Here is an 18,588-nt window from a genome sequence, read left to right on the forward strand (position 1 = left end):
ACCCTCTAATCAATATTTATATTATTGAATATTATATCTGCAAAACAGTGTATATAAACATCAACATTAGTCTGTAAAATATTATATAATAAGAAGTTCTGTCATTGATACAGATTTGTTTATGTTCACCAAAACATTATTAATATTTTTTAAATATGAATGGTGTCAGAACATATCAATGAGCAAATATTTTAGTTAAATAAGGATACATTTTGGTTGCCACAAACCCAGAAAAGGACAAAAAGAATCCTTTCATGCGTGTACGTTACCTGTTCAGTAGGTCGATGTAGGTTGTAATGGCAGTTGCAGAACAAGTTGAGAATTTAAATTGTTTTGTGGAACTTGCATTATAAGACGGCGCCATAATGTAGCCATCACTTGCTAGACAGGGATTTTCATTACCATCGGGACGGGCACCTAGGCTGAAAGCCGATGCACATGATGTAAAAGGTCGGTATAAACAAAGTTTACCTATGACACTCAGGTGCCAGAAACCAGGGATTACAGATAGGATCCCACGCCGGAGACATTAAACCGTGATGCAGTCTACGCGGAATCGATATATGCATTACACCAGGCATTAAAAGACCATGTGTCGTAGATTGAATGCGGCTTCTCTTATATTTCGCACTATACCCCGTAGCCCAAGTAACAAGTCTTCTCGGACAAAAATTGCATATGGAAAATTCCCGGTGCATTCGATAAGAATCTACAACTTCACATACGAAACTAAATTTTCCCGACTTTATATACAATGTATATGATTAAGACATGCAATGGTCTGAACAACATTTATTTTAAAAAGCGATGAACACACACCAAAAGCTGTATAGGAACAGCAAATAAATGTATCTTTCAGAAAATACCACACTAGCTTTTCAAAGCATCAAGACAAAAAGTATCAATAAAATAGCTAAAACCTACTTTCTTGCGTACATGTGTGCAACGCTGTTCTGAAATTTCTTAGTTATTTTCTGCTATACAATTAAGCTCTTTTGGTGGTACATATTAATTATCTAGTTCCTTAATAGTGTGTTGAACTTATCCACAAAGTTGTGTTTGTTTTTGAGAATTTATTACATGTATTTTTGAAACTCGCTTTGATTTGTCGGATTTGCATTGCTGCAAATAAAGAGGATATGCCGTTACTCGTTACTTGACAGCACAAATTATGTACATATGCCGATATATTGTTGGTAAAATAAATAACTTAAATATTTATTGTGCGTTTGCACATTCACAGTTACATGCAATCATGATATTTGATTAATGCATGCATATACAAACAATATAATTTTCTCAACCTCTATATAATTATAAGATTATGGCACAAAAGTTTTGTCCTCGGCCCGACCCTAAGACCCCAGGGTCCATGATGGTTAAGGTTGATACATATATTTGGACCAATATGTAATATGATCTTGACATAAAAATACAATTTGAAAAACTACGGTTCATATCGAGTACATCTACACTAGGTATACAACGCACTGTATGCCTATTGCTGAAAGATATTGGAACACGGATATTTGAGTATCGATCGCTGGATAAGTAACGTTTGCAAGTGACATCCATAAGTTTGTTTTTAAAATTGAAAAAAAATCTTTAATTAATAGGCATATACATTTGTAGTTCGTTTATACCTGGGTAGATATTATAAATATGAACGGGGAGTTTTTCCATTGTTATGTTCTTGTCAAGATATTCAAATATCGTTGTCCAAACATGCATCAACCTGAACAAAACATCCATAGGACAAGGGGGTCAAGGGCTGGGTATATTGGTTTGAGGTAAGGTCCCGATTGTTATCAATAATAACAGTGCCTATGCTTTAAGTCGAATATAAAAGAACAGTTGACAATATTATGCTTGTTCACATCATTAAATATTTAGATTCGCAATAAAAACTGTGTCCAGCGTTTTTCGGCGTTTCCCTTGCTTTAAACAACAAAATTAATTGGATATCGTGAATTTTACTCACTTGAGACCTAGTGTGCGAGCAGCCACTGTTCCGATGATGGCATCGAAGTGGTCCTCAACTATGGAGTACTTGTAAAATTGGCATGTACTGCCGATGCGGGATAGACCTGTGGTGAGTTAAAGGGATCTTTTCACGCTTTGGTAAATTGACAAAATTGAAAAAAGTTGTTTCAGATTCGCCAATTTTCGTTTTAGTTATGATATTTGTGAGGAAACAGTAATACTGAACATTTACCATGCTCTAATATAGCCATTATATGCATCTTTTATAAAACCTAAAAATTACTAAAGCGTTGCAACGCGAAACGATTGAATGATTTGGAGAGTTCTGTTTTTGTCGTTAAATTGTGTATTACTACGAAGATTGCTTATATAAGGTATAAAATACGTCAAGTATGTGTACTCGGCGGAATAGCTCAGTGGGATAAAGCGTTTTTACTTCAGAACTCTGGCAGGACTCCAGGGGTTACTGGTTCGAAACCTGCTCCGGACAATGTTCTTTTCCTTTTTTAATTTTATTCTTGATTTTTTACTGGAGCTTTTACGATCTAATGTTTACATTTATCAATATAAAGCATTTAATGAATAAGTTAAAAAAAATGCCAAAATCTGTGAAAAGGCCCCTTTAATCAGAAAATGGGAAAACTCATGTCACACATAGCGAATCATAGCGTCATCCGAAGACAATAAGTAAATTGATTATAATTTATAATTATTTCGAAATCTGTTCAAAGTGGGTATGTAGGCAAAACTTGTTGATACCGACCGAAGTTTGTCGTCAAAATGAGTAACGCTATCGAGTTTAAAAACATTTTTATAGTGGCCACGTAGCCACTGTCTGTAGATATTGCGTAAATGATAAACACAATATTCTTATTACATAAACATAAACCATTAGTTTCACTATAGGAGCCTTGTAAAGAATGAAAACAGGAATCGGTATATTAGTTTTAGTTAAAAATGTTGGGATCATAATTTTTATGCCTTCATAAGAGAAATTGTACTACGTTTCCTTACGGTGACATTACGTCGACATGCGCATACACATTCATTAGCTACTATACCCGTCCGGTACGTACCTGCGGTCAACGGATTGAATGACCCGGCATCGTTGCGACCCATTTCGTAGCTTCAAAGACATACACAAAAATATAACACGATTGAAAAACGTAGGATAAAAACATAAACAATGTTCAGCAGAACACAAGTTACACATGCGTTACATGGTGTCTAATGCCTTGCAACTTAAATGTGATATCCGCTACAAATTGTATTGTCATGCATTCTAAAACAAGGAATGAATAGCCAGATATCTATGACAACGGGAAAAAGCTTACTATCAGGGAAAACTAATACATAATATTCAGTTAAATATTCAAAACAGAGATCAAAAATATGAACTTATCGGCTAAGTGTTACAATATTTCATAACTCAATTACATGCAAGTAAAACAATCATTTCAAAACATAGCTATTGGGTTATACAGGCACTAGCTTATGCCAATAGTCAGAAACACAATTTTACAAGGAATACGATAACGTGTTTTGTACCAACACAGTCTTAAGACAATATTATTATCAGCGGACGTTCTCATATATTCATGCCTTTGAGTTGAAGTATTTCAAATCGTTTGCTGGAATTTCAATTAAAACTACCAAATGGGACAGAATAGAAGTATTAGCAAATTGGAATTTTACATCTCCGATGCAAAATCATACACATAAATAAATTCAAATGTATAATAATACGAGCATAATACGCACTATGAGAACATCATGGCATGGTCATAGTTATAAGCAGCAAGGTTAATTCTGGCCCATGTCTCGAATACCGGTAAAACTTTTTCAGCGAGAAAGGCCTTGCGGTTGTTCCAGGTATAGTGCTGTTCCACCTCATATTCTACAAATCGGGCAGCCTCAGGCGTCTAAAAATGCAATTTCAGCGCATATTCCCAACGTTTTACGCCCAGCCTTGAAATATGTTAAGTCAGCATGACAGGAATATGGACCGTGCTCTGTGAAAAGGGAGTTTAATACATTTGCAGTCCACATAGGGTAATCAGGGACGTCACTTTCCGCCTAAATTTGATTTTTGCTAACAAGAGACTTTTTTGAAACTACAAATATTATAAAAGCGGAAAGCGTCGTCCCTGATTAGCCTGTGCGGACTGCACAGTCTAATCTGGGAAGACACTTTACGCACATGCATTAAACCCCTTTTTCACAGAGCACGGCTCATATATTTACAAATGAAATATCCGAATAAGCTATAGCAAAATGTGATTTATAAAGATATAAGTTTGTTAAGTGTGTTTTCGAGAGTTCCAGAGATTATATTTTTTATCCCCACAATATTGGAAATGTACCTCATCCTTAGGAACAAACATTGTTGACTTTTTTATTCACCCCTGATAGTTTCTTAAAAATAATAACAATCGATAGGGTGTGTGTTTTGAAATTATCTTAAAGCAGCTTCGTTTGTGCCCGTGTAAGTTAATTGGTATTTGATGATTGCATTTTTCAGTCAGGTCGCATTAAGCATGGGCCTCTCAGGAAGGTGTCTCGTTCGTCCCCCTGTACTTACGTCGGCAATGTAGATTCCAGCGTACCGCAAAGAGATAGGGCGGCCGTTGATCGTCAAACTTTTATAGCGAATGTTCATCTGTAATTTAGAACAATATTAGTTATAAAACTTGCGTTTGAACAAAACAGTCAGCGTCGACTATCGATAATTATGTGTTCATGTAAATATATATTGAGTCACAACGGTGGTTTAACAAGAGTTTGCCAAGCAATATGGTCCCCTACCGAAGAAACTCCACCATTGTCAGAATATTTTTTTTATATATATTTGTTGCCATAGCTACCAGAATTCTTGACGTAGGGACAAAATTAAATGACGTGCATAATATCAATATTGCCATCTATCCATGTTTCAAGTTTCATGAAAAACTTTGAAGAACTTTTGAAGTTATCGCAGGATCCAGAAAAGTGTGACAGACTTACAGACTCACGGACTGACGGACTGACGGACACACAGAGCGCAAACCGTAAGTACCCTCCGGTTTCACCGATAGGGGACAATAAAAGTGGGTGTGTATCGTCATCGTAAACCATTATGAACCCGTCACTAACATGCACAGGTTGGTACGTTGGTTTTCATGATGCGGTATTAAAAACATTAAACCGTAAAACTGTCGCCCAGATTGAAACTATTATTTTTACAAAACGCATTAGATAAACTAATATACCAACTGAGTATGTATGTAATTGAATTGTTTGTTGACGCCGATACGAAGCTTTACACTGCATTATTCACAAGAATATCACACAAAAATAAATTGGTATATGTCAACGAAAGAACCAGCTCATAGTTACAAAAGTTACTCATTCTTCATATAAAGCACTTTTTTCAGATTTTGCAAGGCATTATATAGACCGTTGTGTAGAATAATGTGTACTTTTTAACTCTTATTAAGAAGTCATTACTAAATTTAATAATTAACTTTATTCTGTCATATTATGGCAATGCAGCACTAACAGTAAAGAGACGTGCAATCGTGATAATATGTTTCGATAGCATTTGTGTGCTTAAAGTTGGTGTATATTATCTTACTTTTTTTTTCAAAACAAATAAAAAAATGAAAAATAGCAAAACAACAATAAAAGTTGAAAAGAACATAACTTCAACGAAATTTGAATTTGAACTGTGTTTTACGATTGCAAATAAGTTTTATTTGTGTAGACAAAAACCATTTATTTACAAAGGTGTGGACACTTTTGGGCTATCCCAACTTGTCTGTTTATATTAGTTCATGCGCCAAACAAACCTAACTTTTGTTCTGCAACAATTACTGCGTGCGCGTATAACTGCGATAAAGTAAACAACGTTTAACAAATCGTTGCAAAACAATATAATTACCATATTTAACTTCTGCATGTTTGGATAAAAAAACGTATGTACTCAGTTTAAGGGATGCCGGGCTCACAAGTAAGAATAAAAAGTAAAAAACATATATGTCCAAAACAGCCCTTAAAACAATTACGCGTGCATTTCGGTATGACTTGACTATAAATTATCAAAAACAAAACCATTCGAACAATCAAACAAGGAAAAGGCAAAACAATCTAGACTCCTTTTATACGGTTTCAACCGTTGATATTGGCCACGAGGCCATTAGTAGCACGAAAATATACCTGAATGAGTTATGTTAACGTATATGTCAGTAAAAGATACATAGATAAATACAACTTACAGCGTTCAAAACGAAGGCATAGAACTGCTTTATTTTGCTCAACGCCAGTGATACGTTAGGTTGCGTTTGGTCGTACCAGCTACAAGAAGAAGCACTTAAAGTGATAATATAAGATGTTATAACTTATAAAAGGTAGACAAGTAGAAAAATGGAAGACAACTTTAAAAATAAATAATTTGAATGTATAGTGAAACACAAAAAATCTCGCAAGTAGTACGTATTGCATTTGCATGGAATGATTAAGATCTGAGTTTTTGTTTCACAGTTGTTTCTGGGGCAATATAATACAATTACAATCGTGTTAGTTCAAGACATACAATATACGAACAAGACTAACAGTTGAAATGGCAAAATTCCATTGGACTATGAAAACATTTTATAAATTTTAAATATTTACAAAACATATATGAAAACGATTAAAAATATATTTCAATTAAACATATGTTTTATGTATGTATTAACGTTTGCATACAATTTATACAGGCCGTAGTCGATGACAAAGAAGATTTCAACTTCAAACGGATGATTACTCCGCTTTAAGCGCTGTGTTTTTGACGGCGTCCCCTTCATTTCGTCGACTTGTGTTCTTTCTGAAATCACAAACGCACTAACGCACTAAACGAAACCAAAAAACAACAGTGCGTAACTTGTGAATGTTATCGTTCGTGTTTGGCCCATGTGTGTACATTGTGTGTGTATTTATAATTATACCTTGACTTCGCTTACTTAATTTAGGGTCTTCCAGAAAATCTGCTTGTGTCGGCAGGATCCCATCCACCGGTCCCATAGTGTGATTTCCGGTCGCAACTTCCGGTGGCTGCACGAGGTACTGAGTTTCGTTCGAGAGAAAGGTTCCAAACTGTAAATTGTGTCGACATAATTATATTAGTTTGGTTGTTTAAGTACATATTTTGTAAGATACGCTACAAATATAAATTGATTACAGACTTAATCCACATTCAAATTATGCCAAGCGTAAACATACAAATTGTAAGTTGTCCGTGTCGGCACCATACTTTTGAGGAGAATCCTTCTCCCAGACCATAAATACGGCCTTTTTGCTGTGGTCTTCATAGTAGGCGACTTTCTGTGATAGAAATGATAATTATAAATACTTAAAGATTATTATACCACTACAATATACTTTTACTCACTAGTATTGTTTTGAATTAAATGTGCATATCATCTTAATAACCATCAATATTATTATTACTATAATTATTAATGTGGTTGTTTTTGCGTTGCTTTTATAGTCGTTCTGATAAATGAGTTTCTGCATACCCCTATTTCTGTTCGATGAACTACTTATGCTATCTGATTTTTTACTAATTATTTTAGTATGTACAATTATATGGTAATGACCATTCAAATAGCCTTCTTCCCAAAATACCTGTGCGTCCAAAATCCTGTAGGACAACACTTTACCCTCGCGCTGAAGCATAACTGGCACATCGTCACTTAATTCATTATTTCGTCGTAGATGTAGTTTTGAACCAGAACTGACGAATTTAAATTCGGCAGTAATGTCAGAAGGCAAACCGTCCGCAGAGCGTTTGTGTACGCTGTGGTTCGAAATCTTGATGACGACGTTTTCTATTAAACAAAACCATCAAACTTATTGAATACACTATTGTTATTCGTAAATAATTCATACATGCATGTATTATAATGAATACTTATATTACGGCTGCAAAATGTTTCTAGATAGTCTTGCTGGCGAAGCTGGATTAAAAACTTCTTACAACAATTTGACGGAGAACAATCTACCGTTGCCATACAATTCACAATAATTTTAATTTAATATTTATCAATTAAATACATTACGAAGCATCTTTTTTTAAATAAAATGCGTTTGTGTCATAGGATTTGGTTTAAATTATTAAAACGTAATAATTAGGTTTCAACTGAAATATGAAATAATAACCACTTAAGTTAATACCGCGTTTTTCAAGCCGGTTCTGTTAGGTACGATGAACCTGATTACTGCCGCATCCGCGAAGAGAAAGAGTTGTGTAATTTATGAATTTATGTCTGAGGTTTCAGTTCGTCAACTATATTCATTAACAAATGGACACATAATGTAAATATTTTGTGAAATTGAATCATTTTGAACGGAGCTTATATATAAAAAATCATTTTTTAATTAAACGTGTCGCGAAAGAGAATGTTTAAAAATGATTAAACATTTCCACTTTTTGCTTCTTCTTAATCCCGTGGTATTTTAGCACAACACATGTCATTCAAAACCTGAGGCTATTAATAGATACGGGAAAATAAAATTATTGCTGATCAACAAGTATAGCGGGGTATCGAGAGTCCAATACACTACCACGCGTCTGTTACGTAACATCGTTGATAGTGCTTGCTTGTTAAGCGGGATTCAATTTGCAATCACTAGGAAACTATCTTTTGTTCTCAACAGGTAGCGGCGATCTCTCCTGTATTCTCCATTGCACGGTTGATAACAACGCAATAGTATAAGGTTCAGTTTGTTAATATTCATACTGATAGTTGACATCATATATGTATTCACATGGCTTATTATGAGTTTATTTCTTCACCAGCGAAAAATATCGTATATTAATATTTAATTAACACGAAGTTTTATTTCGACACATTTAAATCACACTTTCATAGCCGCGATACCCGTAAATGGGCTTTGATTTTAATAATTATATGAAAATAAATAACAATTAGAGATTTCGCGCAAAACAAATGTGAAACAGGATTTGGGAGTAGTTTGTATGATGAATATCTCATTGCAAACATTTTATCAGTCATATATATATGGAATAATTTTTTATACAGAGTAGTGTCGATTTTCAAGCGAGTTTACATGATCTGCCTACTTAAAAATAATCCGATTAATCGCATACTAAAATAAATGTCCAGAACAAGTATAACGAGAAACCAGAACAAGTATAACGAGAAATTAAACGAATGAAATTGTTATTCAAATGGAAACTATTTTCTGGTGTACAGAAAAAACTCCGTCTTATACACAAAACATGTACACTTTTGATAATAATCCCCATTTGTCTATTCAGATTCTTTTATACGACATATTGACACACTTTTGTTTGTACTAAAAATACGCGTCAAGTAGTTGGTATCTATGGAACCAGGCACGTTTTAACCACTAGGCGAAAAAGGAGGTCGCCTAGGGCGGCAAATTTATGGGGCGGAAGTGAGGCATTATGACGCATTGCGTAAACATGAAGATATAAAGGAACTATCGCGTTTTAGTGATAAATGGATTGAATGTTTTGTAAGTGCTGTGAACATACTTTAAATTTAATTGTTAATGATGTTGCAAATGTTGCTATAAAACAACAGCCTTCTTTGATCTAGTGCAATATGTTTATGTATTATGATCTGCCTCAACCCGTCTTTGGAAAGATTTCAATCGACATGTGTCTAATATTACTGTTAAAACACTGAATGAAACAAGATGTGAAAGTAGAATTGGTGCTTTGAAACATCTTCATTATGAACTATGTGATATCTACTATGCTCTGGCAGAGATTGCGGATGACACAAATTTAACAGGAGCGTCTGTCAATACATCAAGAGCAGATGCACGGGGAAGTGAAAAGGCCATTTCTATTTTTAGTTGGTCGCATTAGCGGCCGACTAAATTTACAGAGCATATTTTACAAATCAGTATGTGCTTAGAAGCCTAAGCTACGGTAAGAACCGCAACTCACTCTGCTAGGGACGATTACCGCTGCCTGTCTGCAGCAGACGACAAATGATTCTGCTCTAGCAGTGAGTGTATATACCAGCTTGCAGACGAAATTGGCCAGTCTAGTGTTTATCATTGAAATCTGTACATATTGGCTGCTTTCAGGGAAAACGGGGCTTAATGCACGTCAAATAAGATTAGCCTGTGCACACTGATTAGCCTGTGCAATGCGCACAAGCTAATCAAGGACGACAACAGCGAAAAACTTCAGTGCCTTCAGCGCTTTGATTTAAGTTTGTCGTTTGGCTGGTTTTGTGGTATGACGCGTTGGTTAAAATCAGCATGACAAGACAACAACTTCAGGCATAAGAATTAGATATAAATGGCGCCATAAATAATCTGCATGGGACAAAGACATTCCTCGTAAACCGCAGAAATTACACGGAGTTTGAGAAATTACTGGTAAGTGCAGCTGAAATCTCAATAAATTTTGAGAAACCAGCACTTTTCGAACAAGAACCAACCAGTAACAGAAGACAGAAGAAACATTTTGCATACGAAGGAGATGAAAACGAACCTATTCAGGACCTAAAAAGACAAACTCAAAGTAAAAGTTTCCTTTGCTGTTGTTGACACAGTCATACAATTGTAGAATAACGAGTAGGTCAAGGAGAGAAGGGAAACATTGCAGCTCTATCGTCTGGATTGGTTTTTATAACTTACTGTTCTATGCATAATTTTCTTTTAGATGTAATCTTTAATTTTTGTCTCTTCATGTATATAAATATATATTTAATCAAAGCGCTGAAGGCACTGAATTTGTTCGTTATTGCATAAAAATAGAAGCAACTCAGTATTCAAACTTATTTTTTAGCTTTTTTATATCACAAGTTTGAAATGAACACAACCCATTCAAATTTTAAAGAGTGTGTCTTAAAGCACAGGTCGAGATGTGCGTGACTGGTTATCCTCATATTTATGTTATAGATATAACTTAGACAAAATAACAACAATGTCTTTTTTCACAATTGGTCGCTGCACTGACAACCATCAGAATTGTGGTTGCCTTGCTAAAGAATAACATGCCTAAAATCATGTACATGTTGTGATATGTGTATCTAATACTATTATCTATTTTCTTTAAATTATTGAGAAACAATTTTGCCCACATGACAGACTTTTAATGCAGCATAAAGCCCCGTTTTCACTGAAAGCATCCAATATGTACAGATTTCAATGATAAACTTACAAATGTCATCGCACAAGCTGTTATAAACACTAGACTGGCCAATATGTCCCAAAAGCTCTTAAACATGTTGTTTACATAATTACAGGCTGTCGTCTGCTGCAGTGTACCAGTTAAGTATAAACAAAAACGCTTTAAGCATTTGTCGTCTGCTAAATTTGACTGGAGTTATCCACACATGCAGTCATGGGTTACGGGCCCTACCGTAGCTAAGGCATACTGATTTGCAAAATTGCGTCTGCATTATTTGTGAGCTTCGCTAACAAACAAAAATGGTTAAACCTTCCGATGGCTGACGGATATTGTTAAGCCGTTTTCCATCCGCCTGCTGTTTGACCCTCCGTCCGTGTCGGAAGCTGCTTCTCGGTAAATTGAATGGGATAGAATAAAACAAACAAAAATAAATACGTATTATCGCTAATGAGAGTCGCCCAGGATGTGACCGTGTGTTCGGCCGACCGACCCATCCATCCCTTGGGAAGCTGCGCTAAGCGAAATGCGGCCGATTTTCCGCAACCGCTGCGCGGGCTAAATCGTTCGTACGAATGTTCGCCGCCTGGCTTCGGTTGAAAGACCGCGCAGAGCTGGCAGGACACGTCGAGGCTCTCCGTATCGAAGGCAATGATGCGATGTCCAACTGAGCGACTCGGGACCGACTAATTCTACCTCTGTTCGCACCGGCGAGGTCAGGCATGTAGGTTACTTCACTCTGGCCGGGCGTGTTTGCGGCCGGGACAGTGCGAGTCGCTTCGGCGACCGAGCTTCTTGCCTTTGCTTAGTGGATTCTTGTGCTGGTCGCCCCCGCCGGGATGGCCATGGCCTGACTCGCTCTATACAATCGCCCGATGTCCCTAATCTCGAACCCCGGCCCGCGTCAATCAGCTTCTATCCTGGAGACTAGGCACGTCGTCTCCAGCGGTATCGTCTCAAACGGGGTTCTTCCCGCTCGTCGGGACTGTCGTCCTTGCCAAAACACGGAAATCTCAGCCAATGAAAGATAATCGGCCGAGTGCAGGCCTGCCGAAGCCACCGCTGAGACGAGGCCCTCCGACCGCGTACGCTGGCTCGACCCGCCGTATTCGGCAGGGTGTCCACGATCCCAGGCCGAGACAAACGGCCCCAATAGATCCCGAGAGATAGCCCGGCGATCAGGCATCGCGAGCTCGGTAGCACGACTCAGCCCGCGAGACCACCCCTACCATACGCGATTCCCGGCTACAGCCGCCGTTCAACCCCATCGTTTACCGAGATTCAGCCCATCGTTCGGGCCTCACAATCTCGATAGCCCGGCTCGCGCGACAAGGTCCGCGAGACCACCCTTACAGGACATGTTTATATTAATTATTTTTTATTATTTCCAACTTGATTGAAAATTGTGTTATATGATATTTTAGTAATATGTGTTTATATGCATTGTTGTTATTGTAAACATACTAGAGAAATCTGAAAATTACACGCACAGGTCTGTGGCGATGGGTTTGTGTACTTATCGATTTATGTCGATATTCAATGGAAAACTTCCATTACTATAAAAAAAGGGAACTAATCCAGTTTATTCAAGATAGTAGTCAAAATGGTTCGGATATTTTCTCTTTTTTTATAACTAAAATAGTGAAATCTGATTGCTTCATCGTTCTTGAACAGAAATTTATATTTTTGACAAGTTTTCGTCTTAATGGGACCTTTTCATATATGTTGGCATGTTTTGAAGTTTGTCATTAAATGCTAAATATAGTTGAAGAAAGAAAGAAAACTTATTCCACACTTGGGCTCGAACCACTGACCCTTAGAAGGTCTAACGCTAAGACCACTCGGCCATGCATGATGACATGATAAAGCATGTAATGTATACTTCATATAAGCAATCATCGTAATGTCACAAAATATAACGATAACAACAGAACTCTCCAAATTATACAATCGTTTCGCGTTTTTAACGCCTTATCATTTTTCATGTTTTTAAATCGTCAAAAGATGTGTATACTGGATATTTTAGAGCATGGTAAATATGCAGTATTACTGTTTCCTTGCAAAATACAATTACAATTTTGTCAATATATCAAAACTTGAAAAGGTCCCTTTAATGCCTTATATGTCATTGTGAAGCGCAATAAAATATGTTAATATTTTTGCGCTATATTAATTGAATGTATTTGTACTTGTATTTTTCACCAAGCATGTTGCTACAATCATCAAGTATAAACAAATAGACAGCAAGCATAATAGGTGTCAGAAGCATATTAGAATAAACATCAGTCCTAATGTAAATATTCGTGAACCATTAATGATGTAATGTTTGTCTAACTATCAGATTTTTCCTGTTTTTTAGGAGTAAGACAAGGAGAATCATTATCACCTTTCCTATTTTATATTTATTTGAATGACATAGAAGAACATTATATGTTAAATGGTTTTTAAGGAATTGATATTGGTATGATAAAATTATTTGTGTTGTTATATGCAGATGACATTGTAATTATGGCAGAAACTGAGGATGAACTAATTAAAGGTTTATCTTTGTTAGAGGAATATTGTGATAGGTGGAAATTATGTGTTAACACAAATAAAACAAAGGTTATTGTTTTTTTTTTAAGGGGGACAACTTAGGAGGGATAGTATTATTTTTTTACAAAGACCAAGTATTAGAAATTGTTAAATCATTTACATATTTGGGAATTATATTCACTACAGGAGGATCTTTTGAAAATACCGTTGAAACACTTGCAGGCCAAGCCTCAAAGGCTGCTTTTAAGCTTAACTCATATTTAATAAATTGTCCAACAATTTAATTACTTACCAAATTAGAGTTGTTTGATCAGCTTGTTTTACCCATTTTAAATTATGGGTCAGAAATATGGGGCATAACCGAGCCAATGGCACTTGAAAGAGTTCACCTAAATTTTTGCAAAAAAAAACTACTTGGCGTGAAAATTCAAACACAAAATAATTTTGTATATGGGGAACTTGGAAGAACATCCTTGATAACTAAAAGAGCCATAAATGTAATACGGTATTGGTTGAAAATTATACAGTAAGATCATAAGTATGTAAAGTGTATTTATAGCAACATGTGTGAGAATTTAATAAATAAACTAAATAAACATTCTTGGCAAAATCTGTATGTAATCTGTTGCAGACCTTAGGCTTTCAATATACATCGCTGAACCAAGGTGTAGGTGATGAAAAGTGTTTTAATCTTGGTAAAGTCTAAATTAAATGATACATTTATCCAAAATTGGATGTCAGAACTTAACGATTCCTCAAGAGCAATACAGACAGTTTTGTAAATTTGAATTGCAACCTTACTTAAAAAATGTTAGCATAAATAAGTTTAGATCTGATCTTTGTAGATTAAGGGTATCATCCCATAGATTAGAAATAGAATCAGGAAGATGGCACAAACCTGAAGCTATACCAATTTAAGATAGAAAATGTTAAAATTGTAATGCTCTTGAGGATGAATATCATTTTTGTTTACTACAATGCTCTTTATATGATGATATTAGGAAATTGTATATAAATAAATATTACTGGAAAAGACAAAACATGATAAAATTTAGTGAAATAATGCAATCGGATAATACAAGTACCAACAGAAACTTAGCTATGTATGTACATAAAGCATTTAGTCAAAGAAATCTGTATAAATATTATTATGATTAATTGTATATAACGCATTACCCAAACTTGACTTCTCGCTCTCGACTTTAGTAGATTCGTTTTTGATGTTACCGTTATTGCATTGATTGTGAAAAAGATTCTAAAAATTGTAATCCAAAAAAAAATGTGTCCTATACCTTTTCATGTATTGATACATGTACTTTATTTAACAAATTATGAAATTCAATACTGATCACATGTCATGCCTTTATATATGTTACTATGTTTTGATCATGTATACTCATGGACAGTTTGTCTATTGTATATATTGAATAAACCAAATCATTTCATAGGTATCGGCGTTAATTTCGCTCGGTAAAATTTCACTGGAGAAAACACGAATCAAATGATGGAACCAAATACAGTTTTTTTTACTTAATTGTCGTTTTAAAAAAATCATGTTTATGTATTAGTTTAAAAGAATAAATAGAGGATAACTGTTTGATTTGGTGGTATATCGATTTTAATTCATGATTGATCATAGAAAATGATATTTTCACGAGTGGCGCAGCCCAATTAAATACATTTTCTTTGTTATGCTTACAAATGATTATTTTTGTATTTTTGCCCTTCCGGACAAAATTATTCACCTTATATTGTCTTTAAAAGAGAGCTCATCCGTGTATTTTTATAAACATCAATGCAGAGTAGTATCCCTTGGTAAAATTGCCTTTAATTGGGGGTCACTTAAAATGGTTCCGGAAAAACTATGAAAATTATCAATAATTTACACTGTTATTTTTCACTGTTTGAAAAAGTGAAATATCAGTTTTAATTCACTGATATTTCTCAATAAACCACCGGAAAGCATAAAATAAAATGTAGTAATTAAATCCGTATACATGTGTACTCGCTTTAAGTTCAGCAGGTGATTTTCTCAAATCAAATCAATACATAGATATGAAAAACGAATGTAAAAACATATTATATCCAGTACTGTACATAATGATACCATTAATCGAATGTTCTTATTGTGATAGGACGAATTTACTCTATACATATGTATAAGTATGCCGTATCATCAACAGTATATAGAGTGACCGCCCTTGAGTCTTCCCATCATGCTTTATGTCTATCCGCCATACGATACAATGTAAACAGTGTCTCATAATAAATGATATTTATTTTATATTGCAGTTGTCATTGATTCCCCACATCTTAGAACCTATACTATAAACCAAACCCCATGACATTATATTACTGGAATTCAAATCGACCAAGTGTCGTACGAGCATATCGGCATACAAATAATGAGGATTTCCGAATAGTTAAATGAGTTTACTACTAGACAAGCAAAACTTATTTAAACTATATAATTGTATAAAACTTTTTTTTCGTTGATTTCATTGAACCACTTTTACTGAACTGTTCTTCTAGATTTTTAATTCATCGAAGACTTATCTATTTAACGAAATAATCATAAGATAGTATTAACTCGCTTTAAATGTATTAGGTTATTATTTATCAACGCAAATGATTGCTTTATTTTATTACTTTGTTTTGAAAATGAATTCAAATTGTTCTTTCCTATCAGTATCTCAATGTGTCATTGGCTTGATGCAGTGAACATTGAACAAATCATTAATTAGTCGATTACAAGGTTTTCAAGCCACATCACCGCCTACGAAATGTCTTTTTAAGATATATATGAGCCGTGCTCTGTGAAAAGAGGGTTTAATGCATGTGCGTAAAGTGTCTTACCAGATTAGCCTGTGCAGTCCGCACAGGCTAATCAGGGACGACACATTTCGCATAAACTTGATTTTTGCTCAGAAGAGACTTTCTTTATACAAAAAAAATATATATAAAAAGCGGAAAGTGTCGTTCCTGATTAGCATGTGCGGACTGTACATGTAATATGTGACGATACTTAACGCACATGCATTAAACCCCCTTTTCACAGAGCACGGCCCATATCTTACATAATATAAAACTGTTTTATATTTCAATTGGATTGGGTGATGATATATTTTTTATAAATGTTCACATAATACCCCAAATCTTGTGAAACGCCTATATTTTACAGTTTTCAATGAAATTAAAATGGGTAGAAATTGAAAGCATTTTATACAGTGACTTAACAAATTATCGGACAAAGATCTGGACAGGTTAATTTATTAAATGACTGGTGACTTTTGATATATGACGAACCGAATCTGGCGTTCGCTAAATGTTTAAAAGCGTATAGAAAAACAAATATTAAAAAAGAAATACCACATGTATTTAAAATGAACAACAACAAGCTAAGGAGTTCTGGAAAAAAAAATGAGCAATAAAGAAATAAACGAAAATGACGCTACCAATCTCGATACACCGAAACTGTGTGAACAATTCAAACGACTTTACTCGACGGAAGTTTTAATCGATAAAGATTAACCACAATCAATTGCTGCAAAGTTTATTATTTATTTCGATAGAAGGGATTTTAGTTTTGATGAAATCAACATGGTTATACGCTCGGAACGAAACAACACAAGAGTAGAAATTGATAAGCCATGTGCACGGGTATATAAATGCTCAAGCAACGAATTAGCACATGTTTAATTAAATTTTTAACAGACTGTGTATCGAAAAGGGGAATATAATTCATATTTTTTTTTGTTAATTTATTATTTCTTAACGTTTGTTACTTTGAAAATCAAAGGCATACAACTATGGAACTCCTATTTAATAATATTACTTTGAAAGTTGTTATCTCATTTAAATGCATGGGATTGCACTTGAAAATGGCAATACGAATAGAAAGCAGAAAGTTATCGCACAATCAGCGCTTCATGACTTGTTTACTGTTATCAATCAAATATGACTTTATACAAAAGAAAATCCTTAATGCGATGCACGTTATTTGATTGTTGTAAGCAACACTAAATAAAATAGCAATTAAACAGAACAAGCTTCGTTTCCTTGGAAAATACTTAGTAACAAAATTAACAATTTTAGATGGCCTGAATTGAGAACGAGAGCGTTAACCAATGATAAAAAGGCAAAAACAGTATTTTAATAAAGGTATAATAATAAATGAGAGCCGACAATTTACTTTCGAAGTTTATAAATTAAAAACCAAGGTTTAAGTGTTGTTGTGTTCTTTTTTTTCACTTAAAATTCGCAAATCCACAGCATGAAGTGTTTGCCGTGAAATATATCAAACAACATGATCGTGTTCGTAGATAAAAAATTTACTGCATGTGATCAAATCATATTTAATTACGTGGCTTATTATGAATTTATTTCTTCGTCACCAAAACATTAGATATTTGATAAAGACGCAGTTTCTTTCTACAAATTCAAATAACACTGTTAAATCCACTTCACGCGAAAATTGGTTTTATGGCATATGCGTCCAGAGTATCTCAAGCCCTGCCTGCGCACTTGCGCAGTCTTGTCAGAGTCTACGCTTTCCGCTTTAAACAGCGCGCATGGTTTTGTGGTATTTCCTGAGTATCTTCCTCAGTATGCATAACTTGGCGGATGCGCAGGCTTTACTGGAGCTACGTTGGAAGCAAATTGCATTTTCGCATGCCGCGCGTCTTTAAAAATCTTATTGCGTCTTGCAAACGGAACATCAAACAACGGTACTTTCCGATAGTAAAAATTAAAGTCGCACTGTGTTATTTATTGCAAACAAGAAAATTTCGGTAGCCTATTCTGGCTGGCAGGAGAGATTTTCAGACAGACTAACCGCGTGTGTGTGTGGCTAGATTAAACGAGTTCTCTTCTATCATGAATACTATACTATTTCGGTAGTTTTCTCACAATGCAAG

At 35.0% G+C, this 18,588-nt stretch overlaps 1 protein-coding gene across 1 annotated transcript in view; it reads right to left on the reverse strand.

The window, feature by feature from the left end:
• The window catches only part of LOC127878653 (uncharacterized), a 13,738-nt gene extending 6,932 nt beyond the window's left edge, over positions 1-6,806 (reverse strand). Inside the window, exons 1-7 of the mRNA XM_052425183.1 lie at positions 6,718-6,806; positions 6,237-6,315; positions 4,565-4,642; positions 3,745-3,905; positions 3,060-3,109; positions 1,982-2,087; positions 270-422 (exon numbers count right to left, since the gene is read on the reverse strand). Of these exons, the coding sequence (XP_052281143.1) occupies positions 270-422; positions 1,982-2,087; positions 3,060-3,109; positions 3,745-3,905; positions 4,565-4,642; positions 6,237-6,315; positions 6,718-6,806 (716 nt within the window). The remainder of the gene's footprint in view (positions 1-269; positions 423-1,981; positions 2,088-3,059; positions 3,110-3,744; positions 3,906-4,564; positions 4,643-6,236; positions 6,316-6,717) is intronic.
• Positions 6,807-18,588: the final 11,782 nt, after the last annotated feature.

This window comes from Dreissena polymorpha, chromosome 4, assembly GCF_020536995.1.
Source record: "Dreissena polymorpha isolate Duluth1 chromosome 4, UMN_Dpol_1.0, whole genome shotgun sequence".
Classification (NCBI taxonomy): Eukaryota; Metazoa; Mollusca; class Bivalvia; order Myida; family Dreissenidae; genus Dreissena; species Dreissena polymorpha.